The following is a 14,995-nucleotide window of genomic DNA, read 5'->3' as shown; positions in this document are numbered from 1 at the left end:
CCTTTTTTGTCACTCAGGCTGGAGTGCAGTGGCATGATCTTGGCTCACAGCAGCCTCGACTTCCTGGGCTCAAGCAATCCTCCTGCCTCAGCCCCCTCAAGTCGCTGGGGACCCAGCATGCCCAGCTAATTTTATGTATTTTTTTGTAGAGGTGGGGTTTTGCCATGTTGCCCAGGCTGGTCTTGAATTCCTGAGGTCAAGTGATCTGCCTGTCTTGGCCTCCCAAAGTGTTAGGATTACAGGTTTGAACCATGCCTGGCCTTCTCCTATATTTCTAAGAACATTAATTATAGTTGTCTTTTTTTAAGTTGTCTTCTGTTTCTTGTATTATCTTTCTTCTCTCCGAGTTACTTTTTCTCCCATTTGTTTTAGTTTCTGTTTTGTTTTGTTTTTTGTTTTGTTTTTGAGACACAGTTTTACTCTTGTTGCCCATGCTAGAGTTCATCTGCCTGCCTAGCCTGCCTTGGCCTCCCAAAGTGCTGGGGTTACAGGCATGAGCCACCACGCCCAGCCTTCTGTTTTTTTGTTTTGTTTTGTTTTTTAATTTACATCTAAATTTTTTAGAGGCAAATGTTACTCTGTCACCCAGGCTGGAGTGCAGTGGCACCATCATAGCCCACTGCAGCCTCGAACTCCTGAGCTCACACTATCCTTCTGCCTCAGCCTCCTGAGTAGCTGGAAGACATTTGCCACTATGCCCAGCTAATTTTTTGTTTGTTTATTTGTTTTTCTAGAGACGAGGCCTCACTATGTTGCCCAGGCTAGTCTCCAACTCCTGGCCTCAAGTGATCCTTCCACCTTGGCCTCCCAAAGTGTTGGGCTCATAGGTGTGAGCCACCGCACCTGGCCCTAGTCTCTGTTTTTAATGTTAGGGGAGTTGTGTTTGGTCATCCTTGGCCGTCCATTTGTATTTAAGAGTGAAGCACCAAGAAGCTGATGGATGCTGTGCTCTGTGCATGTGGTCCACGCTGCACTGGCTGGGCAGAAAAGAAAAGCACATCTTTTCCCTTGGTGTAGTCAGCATTCTCGAAGAATCTACCAATCTTTGCTGGGAGGGGTGAGGGGCAGTGAAGAAGTAATGGTTATTGTCTGTGGTTACTCTCTGACTACCCATGTGTTGAGAGCTAGCCAGGGAAAGGCTGGGGAAACTCACCATCCACTAAGCAGAATGTTTTCGGTTCCCTGTTTTTAGCGTGGCCCTTCATCTCCACCTCCAGCTGTGTCTGGTGTCCGTCTCCAAGTCCAAATCTTTGGTTCAACGATTCCAGGAAACCTGGCCAAAACTAACCAAACACCCATGATCTCCCGAGAGGAGGAAAAGGCAGCTGCCTGGCCACAGGGCTGGGGAAGGGAATCAGGTCATCCTGCTCCTTTGCCAGACTTTTCCATCGCTCCACCTGGATTTAGCTCTGTGGCACAGTTGTGCCTTTGAAGATGTGTAGTGCCTTCATGTGCTGAGCTTTTCTGGGGGGCCTGTAGCTTTATTCTGTTTTCTTCTTCTTGGCTTCTCATTCTGTACACATTTAGATCTCATTTTTCTCTTGTCTGCTTTATATCTTCTTTAATTTTGCTGATGTCTGTCAGCTGCATCGTTTCTTCTCCCAATCTCTTTGTGTTTATAGGTTTACACCTTTCATTATTTCTTGCCTGTTATTTTAGTATTGTTTCAAGAGTGAACAGAGGACTGAGCATGGTGGCTCACACCTGTAATCCCAGCACTCTGGGAAGACGAGGTGGATGGATCATTTGAGGTCAGGAGTTCAAGACCAGCCTGGCCAACATGGTGACACCCCGCCTCTGCTAAAAATGCAAAAATTAGCCAGGCATGGTGGTGCGCACCTGTAGTCCCCAGCTACTCAGGAAGCTGAGGCAGGAGAATTGCTTGAACCCGAGAGGTGGAGGTTGCAGTGAGCCGAGATCGCGCCACTGCACTCTAGGCTGGGCGACACAACAAGACTCTGCCTCAAAAAAAAACAACAAAAAAAAAGAGGGAACAGAAATAAATGCATGTGTTCACCTGCTAAATAAAATGAGAAAGAGCCCATAGTTATGTCAAGTGAAAACATTAGGATAAAAATTATACCCATAATATAACTTAGTTTTGTAAGAAAAAAATTATAGTGTGTATTGACTGGAAGGAAATATAATAAAATTTCAACGATAGTTAACTCCAGATAGTGGGATTATGGGTGATTTTTATTTCTCTTCATACTTTCTTTGCATTTAATACTTTAAGTTCTAGGACACACGTGCAAAACATGCAGGTTTGATACATAGGGATACACCTGCCATGGTGGTTTTCTGCACCCATCAGCCCGTCATCAACATTAGGTATTTCTCCTAATGCTCTCCCTCCCCCAGCCCCCCACCCCACAACAGGCCCCAGTGTGTGATGTTCCCCTCCCTGTGTCCATATGTTCTCATTGTTCAATTCCCACCTATGAATGAGAACATGCGGTGTTTGGTTTTCTGTCCTTGTGACCGTTTGCTGAGAATGATGGTTTCCAGCTTCATCCATGTCCCTGCAAAGGACATGAACTCGTCCATTTTTATGGCTGCATAGTATTCCATGGTGTATATGTGTAAAATGGGCACTTTTATAATCTCATGTAAATGATAATTTGTTTGTTTCAATAAACCTTTCCTTGGGATATTGAATTAATAGTAGAGGGAAAGTACTCATTCTGTAGCTTTCTTATCTATTTTTTGTGATCTATGAGTGGGAAGTACATAATCTATAGTTTGTTTTGGCAATGACAATCTCAAGATTCTAGTTAACTATGTGCTTTCTAAAAATTCCTGGCCGGGTGCAGTGGCTCACACCTGTAATCCCAGCACTTTGGGAGGCCAAGGCGGGTGGATCACCTGACGTCAGGAATTCGAGACCAGCCTGGCCAACATGGTAAAAACCCATCTCTACTAAAAATACAAAAATTAGCCAGTGTGGTGGCACATGCCTGTAATCCCAGCTACTCAGGAGGCCGAGGCAGAAGAATTGCTTGAACCCGGGAGGCGGAGGTTGCAATGAGTCAAGATCTTGCCACTGCACTCCAGCCTGGAGAACAGAGTGAGACTCTGTCTCAAAAAAAGAAAAATAAATACATAAAAATAAAAATTCTTGAGTAAAAATCTTTACCTAGCTGCAGTTTAGTGAGAAGTTTTTTGTTGTTGTTTTGTTTTGTTTATTCTGGTATGGTTTTGCTATTTTTTGTTTGTTTTAAACCTAAATAATGGGATTGCTGGAGAGAAGCAGAAGACTGTTTCTCAGAGCAGATTGAGACACAGTCATATAAAGTAGTTAAGTTCACAGGCTCTGGTGTCAGACAGTCCTGCGTTTGAACCCCTTTCTGCCATTTACTGTTTGTGTGACCATGGCAAGTGTGTTAGTCCAGGTCTTCTGAGAAACGGATGCTGAGATGGAATTATTCATGCAAACATTTTATCAGGGGAAAGATCTGCATGAGAGAAAATGGGGAGGGAACCTTCAGAACCAGTGCAAGGCCGACCCCCAGTGAAGGAGAGGCTGGAAGACACGGCTGTGTTCGGCAAGGTCATCCGGAGTCCTTGACCCAAAGTCAACCATCAGAGACTCCCTGGCTCCCCAGGAAAGGCCCATCCTATGCGATTCCTGCCACACGTAATGGGATGGGAGCAGTCTGTGGGCAGTGTGGCCTCAGAACACACAGAAAAGGATTTCAGAGCCTAGAAGCTGGGATCCTTGCTGACTTACACTCCCTGTAGTTGGAGAGGCCTCGGAACACACACAGCGGAACACACACAGCGAAGGATTTCAGAGCCGGGACCCTTGCTGATTTACGCCCCCTGTAGTTGGAGATCGGTGAGGCACATTCTCACATCCAGCACATCAACTTACCTTAGCTGTCTACACCATATCTTCTCATCGGTAAAATAGAAATCAGGCTGTTGTGAGGGTAAGAATATGTAATCAAAGTGCCCAAAGTAGAAAGGATTCTTCTTTCTCCTCTTGCTGTCCTTCTCTTCTTCACTTTTTCTCAGCAGCAGCTATTTTTAGATTCAACACTGACAAGCCAGAAAATCTTCCTCCAATCTGTTAAAACAAATCTGTCCTTTAAAACATGCTATTGAAAATATGACGTGGACCAGCCCTGTTAGCATCGCTTGGGAACTCGACACAGATGCACACTTCAGGCCCTTCCCAGACCTGCTGAGTCAGATTCTCTGGGGGAAGAGGCCAGGAATCTGGTTTTCTTATGTGCAGGGTGGTCCTTGTGCACGCTAAGGTTTGAGAAGCACTGCTCTAAACAGAAATCATTCTTATATCTTCTAGGGAGGAAAAAGGAAGAAAACAGATAATATCACTTCAAAAACAGCTAATTAATGTCAAAAAGGAATGGCAATTTGAAGTCCAGGTAAGAATTATTTGCTTAACACCAAAAGTGACTGAGCTAACACAGCTATTAAATATATGGAAGCCATCTTTCTCAAGCAGAGAAGAGTTACGCGTAAATGATTGTTGTTTCCTCAGGCATTCCTTTACTATTGAAAACATAGCCGGGCGCGGTGGCTCACGCCTGTAGTCCCAGCACTTTAGGAGGCTGAGGTGGGCAGATCTCCTGAGGTCAGGAATTTGAGACCAGCCTGGCCAACATGGTGAAACCCCATCTCTACTAAAAATACAAAAATTAGCTGGGTGTGGTGGCAGGTGCCTGTAATCCCAGCTACTTGGGAGGCTGAGGCAGGAGAATCGCTTGAACCCTGGAAAGTTTCAGTGAGCTGAGATTGCGCCATTGAACTCCAGCCTGGGTGACAGAGCGAGATTCCATCTCAGAAAAAAAAAAAAAAAAAAAAACAGAAAATATAAAGATAGCAACTAGAGAGCTGGCCTGGGTTGTACAGGTGTGTCTGGAATATAGAGCCCTGCGAGACCCCAACCCCCTGGAGCTCTTAGTTCCTATCCTCATATCCCACCACGTACACCCCCCACCTCCCCACAGATGACCTCGTCCCATCCTCATATCCCACCCCACACATACCCCCCACCCCACAGATGACCTCGTCCCGTCGTCATATCCCACCCCACATACACCCCCACCCACCCCCACAGATGACCTCGTCCCATCCTCATATCCCACCCCACACATACCCCCACCCTCCTTCACAGATGACCTCGTCCCATCCTCATATCCCACCCCACACATACCCCCACCCTCCCCCACAGATGACCTCGTCCCATCCTCATATCCCACCCCACACATACCCCCACCCTCCCCCACAGATGACCTCGTCCCATCCTCATATCCCACCCCACACATACCCCCACCCTCCCCCACAGATGACCTCGTCCCATCCTCATATCCCACCCCACACATACCCCCACCCTCCCCCACAGATGACCTCGTCCCATCCTCATATCCCACCCCACATACACCCCCACCCTCCCCCACAGATGACCTCGTCCCATCCTCATATCCCACCCCACACATACCCCCACCCTCCCCCACAGATGACCTCGTCCCGTCGTCATATCCCACCCCACATACACCCCCACCCTCCCCCACAGATGACCTCGTCCCATCCTCATATCCCACCCCACATACACCCCCACCCTCCCCCACAGGGGGCCTTGTCTCAGGCAGTCTCTTGTATTCTCACATCCCAGATGGAAAAGTATATTCCTAAAGAAGACATTCAGCACATTATGAACCTTCTCATACATAGTGGTTGGGCTTCATCATGTTATTTGTATTGTATTTTGAGGACAAAGTGGATTTGCGAGCTTTTGTGGTCATTAGGACCTAACCTCATATCTAGTTTACTTCTATAAGAAAATGCATCCCAAGTTTTAAGGAATTGACTTGCAAAACAAAGTTGGGGCTGCAACCTAAGCAGTTAGAAACCAGCTGTATTAGGATGACTGACAACTTTTCTGGGAGCCGTTTAGAAAGTTACAGAGGATGGCCGGGCGCGGTGGCTCACGCCTGTAATCCGAGCACTTTGGAAAGCCAAGACGGGCGGATCACAAGGTCAAGAGATCGAGACCATCCCGGCCAACATGGCGAAACCCTGTCTCTACTAAAAATACAAAAATTAGCCAGGTGTGGTGGTGCGTGCCTGTAGTCCCAGCTATTCAGGAGGCTGAGGCAGGAGAATCGCTTGAACCCGGGAGGTGGAGGTTGCAGTGAGCCAGGACGGTGCCACTGCACTCCAGCCTGGTGACAGAGCGAGACTCCGTCTCAAAAAAAAAAAAAGAGAATGTTACAGAGGATGGCCTGTTATCAGCTTTTCACTGATCAGCTGTTTGGACAAGTTTATGCTTCACAGAAGGGAATTTTTGTTATTCCCTAGATAGACATTGGAAAACTATTTTATTTATATATTTTATTTTTATTTTTATTTTTTGGTGGAGTGAGATGGAGTCTTACCCTGTCCACTCCATCACCCAGGCTGGAGTGCAGTGGCACGATTTCGGCTCACTGCAACCTCTGCCTCCTGGGTTTAAGCGATTCTCCCGCCTCAGCCTCCTGAGTAGCTGGGACTACAGGCGTGCACCACCATGCCCAGCTAATTTTTAAAATATTTTTAGTAGAGACAGGGTTTCACCATGTTGACCAGGCTGGTCTCAAACTCCTGACCTCAGGTGATCTGCCCACCTCGTCCTCCCAAAATGTTGAGATTACAGGTGTGAGCCACCGTGCTCAGCCTATTTATTTTAGACACCAGATCTCACTCTGTCACTCAGGCTGGAGTGCAATGGCACAATTATAGTTCATTGCAATCCTAGGCTCAAGTGATTCTCCCACCTCAGCCTCCTGAGTAGCTGGGACTACAGGCACATGCCACTACACCAGACTGCGGTTTAATTGTTCGTAGAGGTGAGGTCTTGCTTTGTTGCCTAGGCTGGTCTCCATCTCCTGGCCTCAAGTGTTTCTCCCTCCTTGGCCTCTCAAAGCACCTGGATTACAGGCATGAGCTGCCATGCCCAGCTGAGAGAATATTTTTATTTTTTATTTTTATTACTGTTTTTTTGTTTTGTTTTGTTTTTGAGACACGGTCTCACTTTGTCACCTAGGCTGGAGTGCAGTGGAGTGATCTCAGCTCACTGCAACCTCTGCCTCCCAGGCTCAAATGATTCTTCTGCCTCAGCCCCCAGGTAGCTGGGACTACAGGCACCTGCCACCACACCCAGATAATTTCTTAAAATTTTGGTAGAGACAGGGTTTCACTATGTTGTCAGGCTGATCTCGAACTCCTGAGCTCAAATGATCTGTCTGCCCTGGCCCCGCCATAGTGCCAGGATGATAGGTGTGAACCACTGCACTGGGCCTGAGAATATTGTAAGTTTATATGAAAGAATTGTTTTTAAAAGGTCACTAGGAGGTGGAAGGATCACTTGAGGCCTGGAGTTTGAGATCAGCTTGGGCAACATAGCAAGACTCTGTCTCTATAAATAAATAAATTATAAAAATAACTGGAAAAGTAAAAAAAAATTATCTGGATGTGGTAGTACACATCTGTAGTCCTAACTGCATGGGAGGCTAAGGTAGGAGGACTGTGTGAGCCTAGGAGGTTGAGGCTGCAGTGAGCTGTGGTCTCCCCACTGCACTGCAGCCTGGGCGACAGAGTGAGACCGTCTCAAAAACAAAGTCACTAGACTTTCTTTTAAGATATTATCTTTAAGTCTTCCAAGCAAATTGCCTAATGCCTTCTCTTATTTTGTATTTGCCAATTACAAAGCACCTTAGGTAGCTCTAGGTCTTGATGTCATTATCCCTCTTAACCCTCTGCATGTAGCTTATATTTTTTAAAAACTACTTTTCTTCTCTGGGAAACTTCATGAAAACTAGTTTGTGTTTAAGTTTTCTCTGTAATGAATAGACTTTTTCGGAGGTTTCCTAACTCTTTTCCCTGAAAAACTCTCATAATTTAAAAAGACTAATATAAATATCTTCTATTTTAAAAGTCATGAATCTTTTGACACGGTCAAAAGATTCTTACCTTATAGAAGATAAATATCTTTTAAGTATGTTTTAAAATAGAAGATATTTATTTATTTATCTATTTATTTATTTATTTATTTTTATTTTTGAGACAGAGTCTCGCTCTGTTGCCCAGGCTGGAGTGCAGCAGCTCGATCTCGGCTCACTGTGACCTCCGACTCTCGAGTTCAAGCGATTCTCCTGCTTCAGCCTCCCAAGTAGCTGGGATTACAGGTGTGGGCCACCACACCCGGCTAATTTATGTGTTTTTAGTAAAGATGGGGTTTCACCATATTGGCCAGGCTGGTCTTGAACTTCTGACCTCAGGTGATCCACCCTCCTTGGCCTCCCAAAGTGCTGAGATTACAGGTGTGAGCCACCACACCCGGCCAGAAGATATTTATATTAGTCTCCTTTTAAGCCCTACAAAGCAATGTCAAAAGAAACCTCAGATTTAGCGCTTTGCCAGTTGACTCCCATTCTACCATAAGGACCACACCTGTAGATGGTAGAATTTTCCTAACAGCAACAACACTTGCTCCTGAGACTTATCCTCTTAATTATATTCTCAGCCATTACATTCAGCCAAAGTAAAACTAAAGCAGAATATCACTCAGATATTGTGATCATCAGCAAAAAACAGGTTAAGAAACCAAGATTCTGCTTCGTAGTGGGTCTAAAAAAAAAAAAAGAAAGAAACCAAGACTAGAAGATCCAAGGCAAGCCTTGGAACAAAAAAGAACTACCAAGATGAAATCAGGTGCAATCCCCAGAGTTACTGAAAACCAGTAGTCGAGTCAACCAAGATGAAATCAGGTGCAATCCCCAGAGTTACTGAAAACCAGGAGTCAGGTCAACCAGATGAAATCAGGTGCAATCCCCAGAGTTACTGAAAACCAGGAGTCAGGTCAACCAAGATGAAATCAGGTGCAATCCGCAGAGTTACTGAAAACCAGGAGTTGGGTCAACCAAGATGAAATCAGGTGCAATCCCCAGAGTTACTGAAAACCAATAGTCAGGTCAACTGAGATGAAATCAAATTAAATCCCCAGAGTTACTGAAAACCAATAGTCAGTTCAACCAAGATGAAATCAGGTGCAATCCCCAGAGTTACTGAAAACCAGGAGTCGGGTCAACCAAGATGAAATCAAGTTAAATCCCCAGAGTTACTGAAAACCAGGAGTCGGGTCAACAAAGATGAAATCAGGTGCAATCCCCAGAGTTACTGAAAACCAATAGTCAGGTCAACTGAGATGAAATCAAATTAAATCCCCAGAGTTACTGAAAACCAATAGTCAGGTCAACCAAGATGAAATCAGGTGCAATCCCCAAAGTTACTGAAAACCAATAGTCAGGTCAACCGAGATGAAATCAAGTTAAATCCCCAGAGTTACTGAAAACCAGGAGTCAGGTCAACCAAGATGAAATAAGTTAAATCCCCAGAGTTACTGAAAACCAGTAGTCGGGTCAACCAGGATGAAATCAGGTTACAGCCCCAGAGTTACTGAAAACCAGTAGTCAGGTCAACCAAGATGAAATAAGTTAAATCCCCAGAGTTACTGAAAACCAGTAGTCGGGTCAACCAAGATGAAATCAAGTTAAATCCCCAGAGTTACTGAAAACCAGTAGTCAGGTCAACCAAGATGAAATCAAGTTAAATCCCCAGAGTTACTGAAAACCAGTAGTCGGGTCAACCAAGATGAAATCAGGTTACATTCCCAGAGTTACTGAAAACCAGTAGTCAGGTCAACCAAGATGAAATAAGTTAAATCCCTAGAGTTACTGAAAACCAGTAGTCAGGTCAACCAAGATGAAATAAGTTAAATCCCTAGAGTTACTGAAAACCAGTAGTCAGGTGAAGGTTGGAAAACAAGAAGATAGGAAGTATATGCACATTAGGGAACTGTGGGTCAGAAAATGATGCCAACAAGAATGGCAGGTTTTTGTATATGAAAGTGTTGGTGGTAGCTTAGATGTGTACGATTAATTGCCTTAGATACTCGGCAAAAAGAAAGAGTCACAAAGGAAAAAAAGTTTCAGACTTCTGAACATCAACATCCAAAGCAAGATAACAATGGATCAGCATTTTCATGAAACTACTGGGAAAAAAAGAACCAAGATTCATATATAAAAATCTATCTTTTATACATCAGCAACAGACTTAGAATTGAAAATTGAAAATTTATATATATTATTTACAATAACATCAAAACTATCAATACCTAGCATTGAATCTAACAGCAGCAACAAGAACAATAGTAAAACACATGCCACCAGGCCCAGCTAATGTTTGTGTTTTTAGTAGAGACGGGGTTTTGCCATGTTGCCCAGGCTGGTCACAAACTCCTGGCCTCAGGTGATCCACCTGCCTCAGTCTCCCAAACTGCTGGGATTACAGGCGTGAGCCATCCCAACTGGCCTTTTTTTTTTTTTTTTTTTTAATTGAGATGGGGGTGGTCTGTCTTTGTTGCCCAGGCTGGTCTTGAACTCCTGGCCTCAAGCTTCCCAAGTAACTAGTCCTCCTACCTCAGCTTCCCAAGTAACTAGGATTATTGGAGTTCAGAGTTTATTCTGAGTCTATGGACTCATATAGTATCAGCCGGTATTCTAAGTCATAGACAGACAAATAGAAATGTTAATTTATTTTATTTTATTTTATTTTTGAGATGTGATTTCACTCTGTCTCCTAGGCTGGAGTGCAGTGCCACAATCTCAGCTCACTACAACCTCTGCCTCCTGGGTTCAAGTGATTCTCCTGCCTCACCCTCCCAAGTAGCTGGGATTACAGGTGCACACCACCATACCTGGCTAATTTTTGTATTTTTTTTTTTTTTTTTTTAGTAGAGATGGGCTTTCACCATTTAGCCAAGCTGGTCTCGAACTCCTGACCTCAAGTGATCCACCCACCTCAGCCTCCCAAAGTGCTGGGATCACAGGCGTGAGCCACCGTGCCTGGCCGTAAATGTTAATTTAATAGAGAACTATTTTTTTCCTGTGGCTTTTGTCTCTTTAATAGACAACATCCCCATTTTCCTTTTGCTACCCAAGCAGAGGGGCAACCTGAGGTCTAAGACAAGTGCCAACTTCCCAGATAGTAGCTTCCAAACTTCCAGGAACCAGTACTCCGTTCTGTACTTTGTGTACAGTTATGAAAGCAGACACTACCATTAAAGCCCTTGGCTCACGTTATTATGGCAGCCATCAGAACCTTATTAACTCGAGTTGGTAGACTGCCTCTCTTTATTAGTAAATCTTGCTTCTCTGAGTTCAAATAACAATCCAGAGGTCCAGATCTGAAGGCAGTTTTGGGATTTGGAAGTAATGTTTGGTCTGCCATGAAAACCCAAAACTGTGATGCATCAGTCCATGGACCTGACCATGAGGAAGGTTCCCGACACCATGGACAACTCGGATTCGAGGTTGTGGTGAAGGCAAATCTTTTCTTCGTGAAACTCTGAAAAGGAGCCTGAACCCCACTGCTCCTAGGCTGGCTCTTCTCGCACACTAGGGAGCAGAGGAAACGGAATAGCACTTCTGCCCGCTTGTTAGCATGCCTCAATCATGGTTTTACATCAGAGCCTGTCAGGATTTTATATCTTCCTCTGTGTTTCCACACTGTCACTGTGGAGGGCCATTAAAATGTTTGTGCAAAATACCAATCCAGGAAGGAACGCAGAGTACTCAGAGGCCCATGGCAATGGCATTAAAACCAGATGCCTTTGGCTTGGCACAGCCAATGTTGTATGTCCTTATCAACACTTACATTGGCCGGGTGCGGTGGCTCACGTCTATAATCCCAGCACTTTGGGAGGCCGAGGCAAGTGGATCACCTGAGGTCGGGAGTTTGAGACCAGCCTGACTAACATGGAGAAACCCTGTCTCTACTAAAAATACAAAACTAGCCCAGTGTAGTGGTGCGCGCCTGTAATCCCAGCAACTTGGGAGGATGAGGCAGGAGAATCGCTTGAACCTGGGAGGCCGAAGTTGCAATGAGCCAAGATCGCGCCACTGCACTCCAGCCTGGATGACAAGGGCAAAACTCCGTCTAAAAAAAAAAAGACAACAACAACAACAAAAAACACATGATGCAATACCTTCTGTTTACCATGGGCAGAAGCTAAAGACTTTTAACTCTGCATTTCTGATCTTCATACTGTTACTCTGAAGTCTTAATATTCCATTTGAGAAAGAAAAATTACCAGAACGTGCTCTTGAGTTTTCAAAAGTATATTTTTGTATGTACGGACACTATTCAATAAATCCCTGTCTAACACTATTTAGATTCTGTGAGAAACAAAACTACAGTTACCAATGTGGGCTGAGGTTTTCTGCAAAAGGCTTTATTTACTGGAGTGATATATAAGGTGGACCTTGAAGGAAATCTAAGGGATTATATAGGTAAAAGGATTCCAGTTGATGAAGAAGTAAAACCATCACATTTTAGCTTTAACTCTAGTCTTCCTAAAGATTCAAACCTAGACCAGGCACAGTGGCTCATGCCTGTAATCCCAGCACATTGGGAGGCCAAGGCAGGTGGATTGTTTGAGGCCAGGAGTTTGAGACCAGCTTGGGCAACATGGCAAAACCCCATCTCTACCAAAAAAAAAAAAAAAAATACAAAAAGCCGGGTGTGGTGGCATGGCAACATGTACCTGTGGGCCCAGCTACTCGGGAGGTTTAGGTGGGAGGCGGAGGTTGCAGTGAGCCGAGATCACGCCATTGCACTCCAGCCTGGGCAACAGACCCTATCTCAAAAAAAAAGATTCACTGACTGCCATACAATTTGGAAATAGAAGGGAGGGAAGAGGAAGAAGGAGGAGAAATGGGCTGGGTGTGGTGGCTCACGCCTGTAATCCCAGCACTTTGGGAGGCCGAGGTGGGCAGATCACCTGAGGTCAGGAGTTGGAGACCAGCCTGGCCAACATGGTGAAACCCCATCTCTACTAAAAAGAAATAAAAAATTAGCCAGGCGTGTTGGCACATTCCCGTAATCCCAGCTACTTGGGAGGCTGAGGCAGAATCGCTTGAACCCGGGAGGCAGAGGTTGCAGTGAGCCAAGATCTCACCATTGCACTCCAGCCTGGGCAACACAGCGAGACTCTGTCTCAAAAAAAAAAAAAAAAGAAAAAGAAAAAAAGAGGAGAAATGGGGAAGACAGGGGAGAAGGGAAGTGCGTATAGAAAGAATGGAAGAAAAACAGTGAGCCAAAAGCAGACATCTCTTAAAATTCATTTCATCAACATTTATTGAGCATATAAGTTGTGCCAGGCACTCCAGCCTGGGCAGGATTTTACAGATGAGAAAATAGGCTTAGTGAGGTTCAGTAATTTCCCTGCAATCCTACAACTTGTAAGAGAATATGAAATACTAAGACATATTTTCAAAGGGCCTATAGCATATTCTGTGCCAGAGATGCTCAGTCTCTTCGGAATGATTCTGATCTAGTTGGAATAACTGTCATACAATTAGAATGATTCTGTAGAGTTATATCAAGAAGCTAGTAGACAAAATAACTTGAAGAATTAATTCCGTTCTGATTCATCTTAGGGACCTTTTTGAGACAGGGTCTCGCTCTGTTGCCCAGGCTAAAGTGCAATGGCGTGAGCACAGCTCACTGCAGCCTCGGCCTCCGGGGCTCAAGGGAGTCTACCACTTCAGCCTCCCTAGTAGCTGGGACTACAGGCGCATGCCACCAGGCCCAGCTAATTTTTTAATTTTTTTGTAGAGACAGGTTTTCGCTGTGTTGCCCAGGCTGATCTTGAACTCCTGGGTTCAAGCGAGCCTCCTGCCTTGGTTTCCCAAAGCATTGGAATTATAGGCATGAGCCACTCCACTGGGTTGGGGCCTAATGACACTTTAAGTCAAACTTGTTCAACCTGCAGCCTGCAGGCCGCATGCAGCCCAGGATGGCTTTGACTGGGGCCCAACACAAATTCGTAAACTTTCTTAAAACATTATGAGAGATTTTTTTGTGTGTGTGTGTTTTTTTTTTTTTTTTAGCTCATCATTGGTGTATTTTGTGTGTGGCCCAACACTATTCTTCTTCTTCCATTGCAGCCCAGGGAAGCCAAAAGATTGGACACCCCTGCCTATGCTTGCTTTCCTTAACAGAGGATTTGTCCACTTACCACTTTGTTTTTTCTTCCAATAGTTACTTAGAATTAATTCCCTAGGTACTTGGGAGGCTGAAGAGAGGGGATTCCTTGAGTCTAGGAGTTCAAGACTACAGTGAGCTCTGCTGGTGACACTGCACTACAGCCTGGGAACACAGTGGACCCTATCTCAGGAAAGAAAAGAAGCTCCTGCCTGTAATCCTAGCACGTTGGGAGGCTGAGGTGGGAGGATCATTTGAGCCCAGCGTTTCGAGGCCAGCCTGGGCAACATAGTGAGACTCTGTGTCTACAATAATAATAATAACAAGCTGAGTGTGATGTCGTGCACCTGTAGTCCCAACTACTCTGTAGGCTGAGGCAGGAGGATTTCTTGAGCCTGGGAGGTCAAAGTTACAGTGAGCCGTGATCATGCCACTGCACTTCAGCCTGAGTGACAGAAAAAGACTGTCTCAAAAAAAAAAACAACAACAACAAAAAAGCCGGGCGCAGTGGCTCATGTCTGTGATCCCAGCACTTTGGGAGACCGAGGCAGGAGGATCCCTTGAAGCCAAGAGTTTGAGGCCAGCCTGGGCAACAGAGTGAGACCCCATCTCTAAAAATATTAAGTTAGCCAGGCATGGTGACATGCACCTGTAGTACTAGCTACTTGGGAAGATTGCTTGAGCCCAGGAATTGAAGGTTATAGTGAGCTGTGATCGAGCCACTACACTCCAGCCTGAGTGACAGAGGGAGATCCTGTCTCTAAAAAAAAATTTTTTTTTAATACAAAAGAACTAATTCTACCCTACTTACATGGTTAAGATGAAAGGTGGTTGGAGGCCGGGCATGGTGGCTCATGCTGTAATCCCAGCACTTTGGGAGGACGAGGCAGGTGGATCACCTGAGGCTGGGAGTTCATGACCAGCCTGACCAATATGGAGAAAC

At 45.1% G+C, this 14,995-nt stretch overlaps 1 protein-coding gene across 4 annotated transcripts in view; it reads left to right on the top strand.

Moving 5' to 3' along the window:
* The window catches only part of IQCG (IQ motif containing G), a 65,479-nt gene that overhangs the window by 16,250 nt on the left and 34,234 nt on the right, over positions 1 to 14,995 (top strand). For all 4 annotated transcript variants that reach the window (XM_030823064.1, XM_030823061.1, XM_030823062.1 and 1 more), the window contains one exon: positions 4,310 to 4,391. In XM_030823064.1, the coding sequence (XP_030678924.1) occupies positions 4,310 to 4,391 (82 nt within the window). The remainder of the gene's footprint in view (positions 1 to 4,309; positions 4,392 to 14,995) is intronic.

Source organism: Nomascus leucogenys, chromosome 11 (genome assembly GCF_006542625.1).
Source record: "Nomascus leucogenys isolate Asia chromosome 11, Asia_NLE_v1, whole genome shotgun sequence".
NCBI classification, from domain to species: Eukaryota; Metazoa; Chordata; class Mammalia; order Primates; family Hylobatidae; genus Nomascus; species Nomascus leucogenys.
Note: the sequence above shows the minus strand (reverse complement) of the source record. Positions and strands in the feature narration are given on the sequence as shown.